This window comes from Oncorhynchus gorbuscha, linkage group LG10, assembly GCF_021184085.1.
Source record: "Oncorhynchus gorbuscha isolate QuinsamMale2020 ecotype Even-year linkage group LG10, OgorEven_v1.0, whole genome shotgun sequence".
NCBI classification, from domain to species: domain Eukaryota; kingdom Metazoa; phylum Chordata; class Actinopteri; order Salmoniformes; family Salmonidae; genus Oncorhynchus; species Oncorhynchus gorbuscha.
Genome location: NC_060182.1, coordinates 74,309,189 through 74,322,251, shown reverse-complemented (window position 1 = coordinate 74,322,251; position 13,063 = coordinate 74,309,189). Strand labels below are relative to the sequence as shown.

At 47.2% G+C, this 13,063-nt stretch overlaps 1 protein-coding gene across 14 annotated transcripts in view; it reads left to right on the top strand.

Moving 5' to 3' along the window:
• The window catches only part of LOC124046557 (transmembrane protein KIAA1109 homolog), an 85,203-nt gene that overhangs the window by 24,258 nt on the left and 47,882 nt on the right, over positions 1–13,063 (top strand). For all 14 annotated transcript variants that reach the window (XM_046367064.1, XM_046367063.1, XM_046367052.1 and 11 more), the window contains exons 16-29: positions 2,056–2,249; positions 2,390–2,496; positions 3,228–3,439; positions 3,579–3,797; positions 3,962–4,099; positions 5,060–5,236; positions 5,372–5,500; positions 5,658–5,777; positions 10,416–10,735; positions 10,923–11,173; positions 11,372–11,606; positions 11,754–12,236; positions 12,403–12,676; positions 12,860–12,997. In XM_046367064.1, coding sequence (XP_046223020.1) covers positions 2,056–2,249; positions 2,390–2,496; positions 3,228–3,439; positions 3,579–3,797; positions 3,962–4,099; positions 5,060–5,236; positions 5,372–5,500; positions 5,658–5,777; positions 10,416–10,735; positions 10,923–11,173; positions 11,372–11,606; positions 11,754–12,236; positions 12,403–12,676; positions 12,860–12,997 — 2,997 coding nt within the window. The remainder of the gene's footprint in view (positions 1–2,055; positions 2,250–2,389; positions 2,497–3,227; positions 3,440–3,578; positions 3,798–3,961; positions 4,100–5,059; positions 5,237–5,371; positions 5,501–5,657; positions 5,778–10,415; positions 10,736–10,922; positions 11,174–11,371; positions 11,607–11,753; positions 12,237–12,402; positions 12,677–12,859; positions 12,998–13,063) is intronic.

Sequence of the window (13,063 nt, the reverse complement as noted above, 5' to 3'; positions counted from 1 at the left end):
GCAGCTACTTGCCCAGGACTCCCCAGCTTCTCCTTCACCCAAATCCATATAGCAGATGTTCTGAAATAGCTGCAAAACCTGGACCCGTACAAATCAGCTGGGCTAGACAATCTGGACCCTCTTTCTAAAATCATCCGCCACCGTTGTTGCAACCCCTATTACTATTCTGTTCAACCTCTTTCGTATCGTCCTAGGTTCCTAAAGCTTGGAAAGCTGCCGCAGTCATCCCCCTCTTCAAAGGGGGAGACACTCTAGACCCAAACTGTTACAGACCTATATCCATCCTGCCCTGCCTTTCTAAAGTCTTTGAAAAGCCAAGTTAACAAACCGATAAATTACCATTTTCAAATGCCACTGTACCTTCTCCGCTATGCAATCTGGTTTCAGAGCTTGTCACGGGTGCACCTCAGCCACTCTCAAGGTCCTAAACGATATCATAACCGCCATTGATAAAAGACATTACTGTGCAGCCTTCTTCAACGACCTGGCCAAGGCTTTCGACTCTGTCCATCACCGTATTCTTATCGGCAGACTCAACAGCCTTGGTTTCTCTAATGACTGCCTCGCTTGGTTCACCAACTACTTCTCAGACAGAGTTCAGTTTGTCAAATCGGAGGGCTTGTTGTGCGGACCTCTGGCAGCCTCTATGGGGGTGCCACAGGGTTCAATTCTCGAGCCAACTCTTTTCTCTGTATACATCAATGATGTCACTCTTGTGTCTGGTGATTCTCTGGTCCACCTCTACGCAGACGACAGCATTCTGTATACCTCTGGCCCTTCTTTGGACACTGTGTTAACAAAACTCCAAATGAGCTTCAACGCCATAACACTCCTTCCTTTCGCTGCCCGACTTACATCACTACTCTGGACGGTTCTGGACAACTACAAATACCTAGGTGTCTGGCTAGACTGTAAACTCTCCTTCCAGACTCCTATTAAGCATCTCCAATCCAAAATTAAATCTAGAATCGGCTTCCTATTTCGCAACAAAGCCTCCTATTCTCATGCTGCCAAACATACCCTCGTAAAACTGACCATCCTCGACTTCGGCGACGTCATTTACAAAATCCAACACTCTACTCAACAAATTGGATACAGTCTTTCACAGTGCCATCCGTTTTGTCACCAAAGCCCCATATACCACCCACCACTGTGACCTGAAAGCTCTCGTTGGCTGGCCCTCACTACATACTCGTTGCCAGACCCACTGGCTCCAGGTCATCTATAAGTCTTTGCTAGGTAAAGCTCTGCCTTATCTCAGCTCACTCGTCACCATAACACCCACCCGTAACACGTGCTCCAGCAGGTATATCTCACTGGTCATCCCCAAAGCCAACTCCTCCTTTGGCTGCCTTTCCTTCCAGTTCTCTGCTGCCAATGACTGGAACGAATTTCAAAAATCACTGAAGTTGGGAGACTTATCTCCCTCGCTGACTTTAAGCTTCGGCAATCTGAGCAGCTTACCGATCGCTGCAGCTGTACCCAGTCCATCTGTAAATAGCCCATCCAACTACCTACCTCATCCCCGTATTGTTTTTATTTACTTTTTTTGCTCTTTTGCACACTAGTAAATCTACTTGCACATCATCATCTGCACATATATCACTCGTGTTAATTTGATAAATTGTAATTACTTCGCTACTATGGCCTATTTATTGCCATACCTCCTTACTCCATTTGCACACACTGTATATTTTTCTATTTTGTTATTGACTGTCCTTTTGTTTATTCCATGTGTAACTCTTGTTGTTTTTTTGTCGCACTGCTTTGCTTTATCTTGGCTTTATCTTGGCCAGGTCGCAGTTGTAAATGAGAACTTGTTCTCAACTGGCCTACCTGGTTAAATAAAGGTGATTTAAAAATAAAACAAAAATGTTTTTAAATAAAATCTCAAAATGGGCAAACAGTACTATTGCCACTTTTTCACGTTAAGGGAGTCCGTAAGCACACTCATTCGGTTTTCCAAGCCACCAGCCTAACTGAAGCCTGCTGACGCAATTACTGTACTTAACCCATGTGGGCACTCATAAGTCTGCGTATCTGTGTAAACCCCAGGCTGAAGACACAGACCTGCGGCTGTCCCTGCCAGACTGCCACCCCAGCAGGTACCCGCTGCTCACCCTGGCCAAAGACTACCAGAACAGCAAGTTGTCCCCTGACATGTGCATGCCTGTGGAGAGCCAGAGTCAGAGCCATAGCGGCCCACCCAAACTCAACAAGTCCCGTTGGAGGAACATCACCCATGCAGAGTGAGTTAGACCCACTAGCTCTTTTATTTTACAGTATTCCACCAGTATTTACCCATCATTTACTAACAAATTGTGTGGTTGTGCCTTGTGATGCTTTTTTTATTGAGAAATAAGTGAATCATTTGTTTCTTGTTCTCCAGGGCTGGCTGGGTGGACTGTTGGACTGTCCCAAACTTCCTGCTCATCATTGATTACACCTGGCACCCTATCTATCCTCAGAAATCAGATGAACAGCTCAAGCAGTCCTGTAAACAGATGCCTCCTTTGTTTTAAGTTCATGTCTGTGTTAATACGTTTATACTGTTCATATGTCTGTTTAGATCTGTGGTCACCAAATTTTTCTGAACCAAGATCATTTTCTGAGTCTACCCCTGAGCCGAGATCTACTGCTCAGAATGATTTAAAAACATCACTTAAAACGCATGCCTATGCAACATGAACCTATTAAAACCAGTTCTGTAGCAATGAGGTTTGTGCAGTAGGCTATAGGCCCAGTTCATTATCACTGCATATTGGCTATGCTTGAATTACCCTGCCAATGTTAATCTTCTTAGGCCATTTTAAAATTATATTTCAAAGTTTGAAGTATATGATCACACTGGTAATATAGCATAATTTGTTGTATGACTTGTGAGGCACAGCTGAGTGAGCATGAATTTAAACAATTTGCTTTATTTTACTGGACTGATGGTACCTGCATCTGATCAGTCTCAGTGGAGGGAGAGCATCAGAGGGTCTGCCTTTCACGGTCTGATCGTCCCTCAGCTCTCCCCCTTCGCTAAGACTGACCAAAAGGGGACACCGTCGTCCAGCTGATGGCAAAGCTTTATCGTCAGTTTTTTTTTCAAGAAATGTTTTGTGATCGACTAGGAGTACCTTAGAGATAGACCAGTCAATCGCGATCCACTGTTTGGTGACTGCTAGTTTATATGGTCTTACTCTGTGCTTATGTATGCAAGTGTTTCTCCTTCCCTGCAGTGTCGGAGATGGAGGATGCCATGCTGTCGTCCTTGCGCCCCCCTGAGCAGTCGTCTGTACCCCAACCGCCTCGCCGCTCTGCCCCTAACAGTAGAGTGATCACAGACCCCTCGGAGCTGACCCCTGACAGGCTCCACGTGGAGATGGAGATGTCCCCCGACTCCCAGATCATCCTCTACGGGCCCCTGCTCAAGGCCCTCGTCTCCATCAAGGTACAGTCAGGGACACAACACACAGACTCCAGTGACTCATCCTAAAACTTTCCCAGGAATGGTAAATGGGAAATTTGAGTAAATCTGAGGGATGAGTCATAAGATTGATCCATCCACCCTTCCCTCTTCCTTTCTGCAGGAGAACTACTTTGGTGAGGACGACATGTACACAGACTTTGAGGAGGCGGTGTCCAGCCCTGTGCTGTCCTACCTGTCCACCTCCTCCATCCTGGGCTGGTCTCCACTGGGCCTGGACGATGACGGGAGGGTTGCTGCCACCCTTCACCCCCTGGCCCTGCGTCCCTGGGACATCACCGTCCTCATCAACCTCTACAAGGTGCACGGACGCCTGCCCATGGTAAATCCTCCTCCACCCACCCACCCATCCAACAACCACCACCACCCATTTTTATCAACAAATAACACATTATGGGTCTACTAGCACCACTTTGCTCCAGTTCTAGGACTGGAGATGCCCCTAAACACACCCATTCTTCTAACTCTTTCCACTTGTCTGGACAGCACTGTGGCAGTGACAGTCCTGAGGGCCCCTCTGGGTTTTTAGAGAGGCTCTGTTTTGAGATGAAGAAGGGCTATAAGGAGACCATGCTCCAGCTTGTGCTCTCCCCGGCTCATATCTTCATCAGTGACAACTACCAGGTGAGTCGACCACAATCGATGGGACCATCTTTAGGGATAGATTCATACAGTAACCCTCTACCTTCTCTCCAAAGGGTGCACTTGTTCATGTTCACAAGGATTTAAAGGCATTGTATTGGTGTAGATATGACGCAATCATGGTTTATGATTGTATGCTTAAGCAGTAGCCCTGGGTTTGTTATTACAGGAGCCTCAGAGCTAAGAGCTTAGAGCTTTACCTGAAATGCCCTGGTAATCTCTTCCCTCATGCAATGACCTTCAGAACTGACTTCTGCTGAGGATAATAGACAGCTGAGTTTTGTTGTTGCTCAGTATTTTGAGAGTACAGTGAATGTCGATCAACTGGCTAAAAATTTGAATGGCACAAAAGCACAATACTACCATTTGACAGTCAAACTGCAAAAAATAGCCATAAAGGAAACCCCAACATAGTGTCTTAATAGGGCGTTGGGCACCAGAACAACTTCAATGCACCTTGGCATAGATTCTATTGGAGGGATGTGTCACCATTCTTCCATGAGAAATGCCATCGTTGTTTTGTTGTTGATGGTGGTGGAAAACGCTGTCTCAGGCACCACTCCAGAATCTCCCATAAGTGTTCAATTGGGTTGAGATCTGGTGACTGAGACACACACACATACACTCACACATACACACCCCATTTAAACCCCCCAGATCTCTTCTAGCCATGGTAAGCAAAATAATTGGCAACTGCGCATGAAGGGATGTTAATTATTTATTAACTTAGGAACCACAGTGTGAAAGCACCTGCTTTCAATATACTTTGTATCCCTCATTTATTCAAGTGTTTCCTTTATTTTGTTACCTGTACATGTGCATGCTTAATGTAGAACCACAAAATGTTAGTTTCTGTGATGCGTATATATGCATATTTGAAGCTAATTCCATCTGTCTTTACACTGCAAAAAGTTATTAATATGATTTCCTGTGTCCACACAGCGGCCCACGTCTGATGGTGTTCTGAGGGATGGCCACCTGAGTCTGTCTGGCCTGCAGATGCGTGCCCACGCCATGTTCTCAGCCCAGGGGCTACCTCTAGGCACAGACACCCTGGAGTACGCCTGGCTCATAGACATGCAGGCTGGTGCCCTCACGGGGAGAGTCACTGTGCCACAGGTTTGTGTGTGTGTGTGTGTGTGTGTGTGTGTGTGTGTGTGTGTGTGTGTGTGTGTGTGTGTGTGTGTGTGTGTGTGTGTGTGTGTGTACGCATTTTCTATTTTGTCTATATCTAATGAATGTGTTGTTCCTCAGCTGGCCAGTGTGATGGAGTGGGGTGAGACGTACATGTTCCACGTCTTCTCCCGGGAGTTCCAGCTGGAGCAGCCCAAACCCTCTGTCATCTGCCAGCACGGGGTGGACCGCCGTGTGTGTGACTCCAAGGTAATACGTTCCCACTTTTTCTGCACATGGAAATCACACACTTGAAAATCTGTAGTTAGTCAGATCTACTGGTTTTGTATATTTGTGTAAAAATGTGAGTCTGACCTCCAAAGGCAATAATTAACCATTGTAACTATTCTGTTCTCTACTTTTGTAGAATTCCTGCCTGCCTGGACACTGTCGGACGTCTGAGGAGCTCAAGTACACCATGACCCGTCTGGCTGTGGATGGGGCTGACCTCTTCATAGTGGAGCACAGCTGTGCAGCCAACATCAAGGTAAAACAAGTCTTCCACACTAGAACAAAAGTGTGTAATGTTTGTATTTATTATGGATCCCCATTAGCTGCTGCCAAAGCAGCAGCTACTCTTCCTAGGGTCCAGCAAAATTAAGGCAGTTTATACAATTTTAAAACAATACATTCACAGATTTCACAACACACTGTGTGCCCTCAGGCCCTTACTCCACCACGACCACATATCTACAGTACTAAGTGTGTGTGTGTGCGCGCGTGTGTCTGTGCCAATGTTTGTGTTGCTTCAAAGTCCCTGCTGTCCCATAAGGTGTTTTTTAATCTTTAAAAAAAAGGATATATCAAGTTTTACTGCTTGCGTCAGTTACTTGATGTGGAATAGAGTTCCATGTAGTCATGGCTCTATGTAGTACTGTGTGCCTCCCATAGTCTGTTCTGGACTTGGGGACTGTGAAGAGACCTTTTGTGGGGTGTCCGAGCTGTGTGCCAGTAGTTGAGACGGACAGCTCGGTGCATTCATCATGTCAATACCTCTCATAAATAAAAGTAGTGATGAAGTCAATCTCTCCTCCACTTTCAGCCAGGAGAGATTGACATGCATATTATTAATATTAGCTCTCTGTGTACATCCAAGGGCCAGCCGTGCAACTGACCACACGACTTAACAGTAGTCTAGGTGCGACAAAACTAGGGCCTGTCGGACCTGCCTTGTTGATAGTGTTGTTAAGAAGGCAGAGCATCACTTTATTATAGACAGACTTCTCCCCATTTTAGCTACTACTGCATCACTATGTCTTGACCATGACAGTTTACAACCTAGTGTTACTCCAAGAGCAGTTTAGTCATCTCAGCTTGTTCAATTTCCACATTTATTTATTACAAGATTTAGTTCAGGTTTAGGGTTTAGTGAGTGTTTTGTTCCAAATACAATGCTTTCAGTTTTATAAATATTTAGGGCTTACTTATTCCTTGCCACCCACTCTGAGACTAACTGCAGCTCTTTGTTGAGTGTTTGGATAAAATGTGGATGAAATGGCAGCAGTTTTACAGGCTCCCAGCCAATTGTACTATTATGTGGGGGGTTTTGCGTTATTTGTAACTTATTTTGCACATAATGTTTCTGCAACTGCAACAAAATATCTTCTGGATATCGGGAGAGCAATCACTCACCTTGGATTAGACTGAGATTTTTTCTACAACAAGCAGGACGCACATGATATTCTCCAAACGCCCCACAGGGCCGACATCCCCGTTATTTGCAAGAGGAAGCGACACAGGTACAGAGGACGCAGAGCCAGATGCCTGGTCAGGACCCGGAGAAGGCGAGTGGGAAAGCTGCCATTACCGTCAATACTACTCGCCAACGACGAGGTATGATCATGAATATCCTACCAAAGGAACATCAGAAACTGTAATATCCTATGTTTCACGGAATCGTGGCTGAATGACGACATGGATATTCAGCTAGCGGGATATACACTACACCGGCAAGATAGAATAGCACACTCCGGTAAGACGAGAGGGGGCGGTCTGTGCATATTTGTAAACAACAGCTCGTGCACGAAATCTATGGAAGTCTCTAGATTTTGCTCACCTGAAGTAGAGTATATTGGGATAAATTGCAGGCCACACTACTTGCCTAGAGAGTTTTCAGCTATAATTTTTGTGGCTGTTTATTTACCACCACAGACAGATGCTGGCACTAAGACCGCACTGAGTCAGCTGTATAAGGAAATAGGCAAACAGTAAACCACTTACCCAGAGGCGGAGCTCCTAGTGGAGGGAAACTTAAATCGGTTCTACCAAATTTCTATCAACGTGTTAAATGTGCAACAAGAGGGAAGAAAATTCTAGATCACCTGTACTCCACACACAGAGACGCTTACAAAGCTCTCCCTCGCCATCCATTTGGTAAATCCGACCCATACTCTATCCTCCTGATTCCTGCTTACAAGCAAAAATGAAAACAGGAAGCGCCAGTGACGAACCATCAAACAGGCAAAGCATCAATACAGGGCTAAGATTGAATCATACTACACCGGCTCTGACGTTCATCTTATGTGGCAGGGCTTGCAAACTATTACAGACTACAAAGGGAAGCACAGCCATGAGCTGCCCAGTGATATGAGCCTACCAGACGAGCTAAATCACTCACGTCAGCTACGGAGAGTAAGACCTTTAAACCGGTCAACATACACAAGGCTGCGGGGCCAGACGGATTACCAGGACGTGTGCTCTGGGCATGTGCTGACCAACTGGCAGGTGTCTTCACTGACATTTTGAACATGTCCCTGATTGAGTCTATAATACCAACATGTTTCAAGCAGACCACCATGGTCCCTGTGCCCAAGAACCCAAAGGCAACCTGCCTAAATGACTACATACCCGTAGCAGTCACGTCCATAGCCATGAAGTGCTTTGAAAGGTTGGTAATTGCTCACATCAGCACCATTATCCCAGAAATCCTAGACTCACTCCCATTTGCATACTGCCCAAACAGATCCACAGCTGATGCAATCTCCATTGCACTCAACACTGTCCTTTCCCATCTGGACAAAAGGAATACCTATGTGAGAATGCTATTCATTGACTACAGCTCAGCGTTCAACAACATAGTACCCTCAATGCTCATCACTAAGCTAAGGATCCTGTTACTAAACACCTCCCTCTGCAACTGAATCCTGGACTTCCTGACGGGCCTCCCCCAGGTGGTGAGGGTAGGTAGCAACACATCTGACATGCTGATCCTCAACACTGGAGCTCTTCAGGGGTGCATGCTCAGTTCCCTTCTGTAGTCCCTGTTCACCCACGACTGCATGGCCAGGCATGACCCCAACACCATCATTAAGTTTGCAGATGACACAACAGTGGTAGGCCAGATCACTGACAACGACGAGACAGCCTATAGGGCGGAGGTCAGAGACCTGACCGGGTGGTGCCAGAATAACAACCTTTTCCTCAACGTAACCAAGACTAAGGAGATGGTTGTGGACTACAGGAAAAGGAGGACCGAGCACGCCCCCATTCTCATCGACATTGGCTGTAGTGGAGCAGGTTGAGAGCTTCAAGTCCCTTGGTATCCACATCAGCAACAAACTAGAATGATCCAAACACACCAAGACAGTCGTGAAGAGGGCACGACAAAGCATATTCCCCCTCAGGAAACTAAAAAGATTTGGCATGGGTCCTGAGATCCTCAAAAGGTTCTTCAGCTGCAACATCGAGAGCATCCTGACTGGTTGCGTCACTGCCTGGTACGGCAATTGCTCGGCCTCTGACCGCAAGGCACTACAGAGGGTATTGCATACGGCCCAGTACATCACTGGGGTTAAGCTGCCTGCCACCCAGGACCTCTACACCAGGCGGTGTCAGAGGAAGGCCCTAACAATTGGCAAAGACCCCAGCCACCCCAGTCATATACTGTTCTCTCTACTACCGCATGGCAAGCGGTACTGGAGTGCCAAGTCTAGGACAAAAAGGCTTCTCAACAGTTTTTACCCCCAAGCCATAAGACTCCTGAACTGGTTACCCAGACTATTAGCATTGTGTGCCCCCCCAACCCCTCTTTTTACACTGCTGCTACTCTCTGTTTATCATATATGCATCGTCACTTTAACTATACATTCATGTACATACTACCTCAATTGGGCCGACCAACCAGTGCTCCCGCACATTAGCTAAACGGGCTATCTGCATTGTGTCCCACCACCCGCCAACCCCTCTTTTACGTTATTGCTACTCTCTGTTCATCATGTATGCATAGTTCACTTTAACCATAGCTACATGTACATACTATCTCAATCAGCCTGACTAACCGGTGTCTGTATGTAGCCTCGATACTTTTATAGCCTCGCTACTGTATATAGCTTGCCTTTTTTACTGTTTTATTTCTTTAATTACCTATTGTTCACCTACTACCTTTTTTGCTCTATTGGTTAGAGCCTGTAAGTAAGCATTTCACTGTAAGGTATTCAGCGCACGTGACCAATAAACTTTGATTTTATTTGAGTGTTAGTCATTTCAGTCGCTGTAGTAGCTGACGTGTATAGTGTTGAGTCATCCGCATACATAGAAACTCTGGCTTTACTGAAAGTCAGTGGCATGTTGTTAATAAAAAATGTAAAAAGCAAGGGGCCTAAACGGCTACCCTGGGAAATTCTTGATTCTAACTGGATTATAATTGATAAGGTTCCATTAAAGAACACCCTCTGTGTTCTATTAGACAAGTAACTCTTTATCCACATTATAACAGGGGGTGTAAAGCCATAACACGTACATTTTAACAGCAGCAGACTATGATCAATAATGTAAAATGCTGCACTGAAGTCTAACAAGCCAACACCCACAATTATTTTATCATCAATTTCTCTTAGCCGATCATCAGTCATTTGTGTAAGTGCTGTGCTTGTTGAGTGTCCTTCTCTATAAGCATGCTGAAATTCTGTTGTCAATTTGTTTACTGTAAAATGGCATTGTATCTGGTCAAACATGATTTTTTCCAAGATATTTACTAAGGGTTGGTTGCCTATTTTAGCCAGTAAGGGGGCATTACTTTTTTTTTTGTAGCGGAATGACTTTAGCTTCCCTCCAGGCCTGAGGGCACACGTTCTCAGGCTTGAGGACAGGAGTTGAGAAATACTGCTCCAATTCTGCCTTTACCTAGACGGGTGCCATCCGACTGGCCAACTGCAACCTGCACAACCAGGCGGTGGGAGAAGGGATCAGTGCTGTGGTGCAGGATGTCCATATCCACCAGTACATCGAACAGCAGCAGCCCCAGTCAGACGGGGTCCGGCCAGGACCCTCTCCAGGTCAGGGCTTAGGGCTTGGCCATCCCGCTGTACTGCGGAGATCCTTCTGGTTGGAGGCTGGCTCGGTCAACTTCGCCCTGATCACGGCTGACGTGGCACTGGCTGCGGACCACCCGGCCAAGTACGAGGTGCAGAGGCAATTCCTGGAGCTCCATGATGCTCACACCAAGAGGTAGGAATGGAGGAAGGAAGGAATTAATATACTTTATTGATCCCAAAGAAATTTGGGAGAAATGGATCCCTAGAGAAAATTGGTCTTGCCATCACCAGTAGCAATCACAGACATAGACTAGACAGACACACATGCATATATCAGATCAGAGACATGAGTGCTCTCTCTCGCTTTCCTTTCCTCCCAGGCTATGGTTCCTGTGGCCAGATGAGACTGGTCGCAACAAGCGCAGCAGGAACAAGTGTGGTTGCCTGGGGGGCTGTCGTTTCTACGGGGGCACCAACACTGGCCTGGACTTCTTCCATCTGGAGGAGATGACCCCCTCCTGCAGCTTGGCCTTCTCCTCCTCCAGTGTTGAGTCAGACATGTGCTACGGCCAATCACTGCTGCAGCCTGGAGAGTGGATTGTCACCAAGGAGATGGCCAAGCTGTCTAACGGTAGGAGTGTTTCAATGTATTTATCTAAATAAATAAAATTCACTGGGATTGGAGACTGACACGGAGGTCATATCTGGGTTCACTGATAGTTCTGTTAAATTATAGGGTTGCTGGTCTGTTCCATTTTAGCTTTGATCTGTGTATCTGGAACACACCCAACCTACAGTACTGTGACATACTGTGTTTTCCCTCTTGTAGGTAAGGGTGTGGGGGTGAAGGGAGACACCTCTACCCCCAGTCCGGCCCCTGAGCTCGGAATACGGGGCCAACACCTGAGCCTGCAGGTGCCTCTGCGCTCCCACAGTTCGGCCTCCTCTTCCGAGGAAAATAGTTGCTCCAGCGCAGCACTGCCCCTACTGGCTGGGGAGATGGACAGCCCGTCTCCTAGCACTGAGGAACGCATGCTCCCCATGAACGGCAAGAGCACTGCAGAGTGAGTAGCAGATTAATGCAGCAACGGGTGCAACATGCATACAGTGTTTACACACATTCACAATTCACCAACAGCCCATATACTAGTGAAGTAGCTGACAAAAGTGCATTATCTTGGTATTCTCAACCCCTCCTTCTCTCCTCACAGTACTCTTACAGAACTCCCTGAGGGCACCCCAGTGTCACCCAACAGTGCCCAGGAGCACTCCTCTCTCCGCTCACCCCTCAAGCGCCAGTCCTCCGTGCAATCTGGCCGGCTGGGCAGCACTAAGAGCCTGTCAGCGGCAGTCTTCACCGACAAGCCCCCACCGCCACTTTCTGGCGTCCAGTTCAGCAGTGAGGTCTCCCGTAGCGACGAGAACGTCCTGGACTCTCCTCGCCAGCGCCGGAGCTACAGCTCCTTCCCGTTCACGCCGTCCGCAGACTCCAGCACCTTCCACCAGTATCGCTCAGCAGACTCCAGCATGTCCGTGGCAGACAGTGAGGCTTACTTTTCAGCAACAGAGGACTTTGAGCCCATCAGCAGTGCAGACGAAGGTCCAGGCACCTACCCTGGTAGGAAGAAGAAGAGGAGGCAGCAGCAGATGCAGAATCAGCCCCAGCAGCAGCCCTACCACATGGACCACTACAGGTTGGACCTGTACCTGCTAAATGACTGCCCCTCCAGTCCGACCCTTCCCCCTCTTACCTAACCTTTTTCTTTCTTAGAGAATGTGTTGTCATTTTACTTAGTAAAATAAAGGGAAACGATGCATGATTACAGTAGTTAAACCAATCTGTTGTGAATCTGATTCCAGCCGAAGTTCCATCTACCACAGTGTGGAGGGACCTCTCACCTATGTGTTGAATGGGGATCTCATCACAGAGCCCAGGCCCCTGCCCATGCCCCCCATGCTGCCCCCGCTGCCATCCCACCCCATCCCCGGCCACCAGTCGCAGGCCTCCTTTGTATCAGCCATGGGGTTGGAGGAGGAGTGCTCGGTGGAGGTGGAGAAGACTCCTGAGCCAGGCCTGGTGACTCGACAGCCCCATGTCATGGCCTGCTACCAGAGCTACCTGGCCCACTACCAGGTAAGGCTGGTACACAATAGTGTATTATCCCTGAACTAATTATTATTATATGATTTGATCTGAAAATGAAGACGTGTCGTACGGCAATGTGACACCCCTGTATGATTGTCTGTCAGGTAGAATAGGGAATTATTTCTGCTCTATTCAACCTTCTGACCGTTTATCCTTCTGAATACACCCCAGGTGTCCAACTGGTCTCAGAAGCAGCCCACCAATAAGAGGACCTCCAAGTCCTCACTGCATCGCCCCCTGGACCTGGACACACCCACCAGTGAGGAGAGCTCTTCCTCCTTCGACCAGCTCTCTGTTCCCAGCTTTAAGGTAAGAAACACACACTATATAGATCAGCGGTATTCAACTACTATTTGAGAAGGTTCGGTCAGGCAA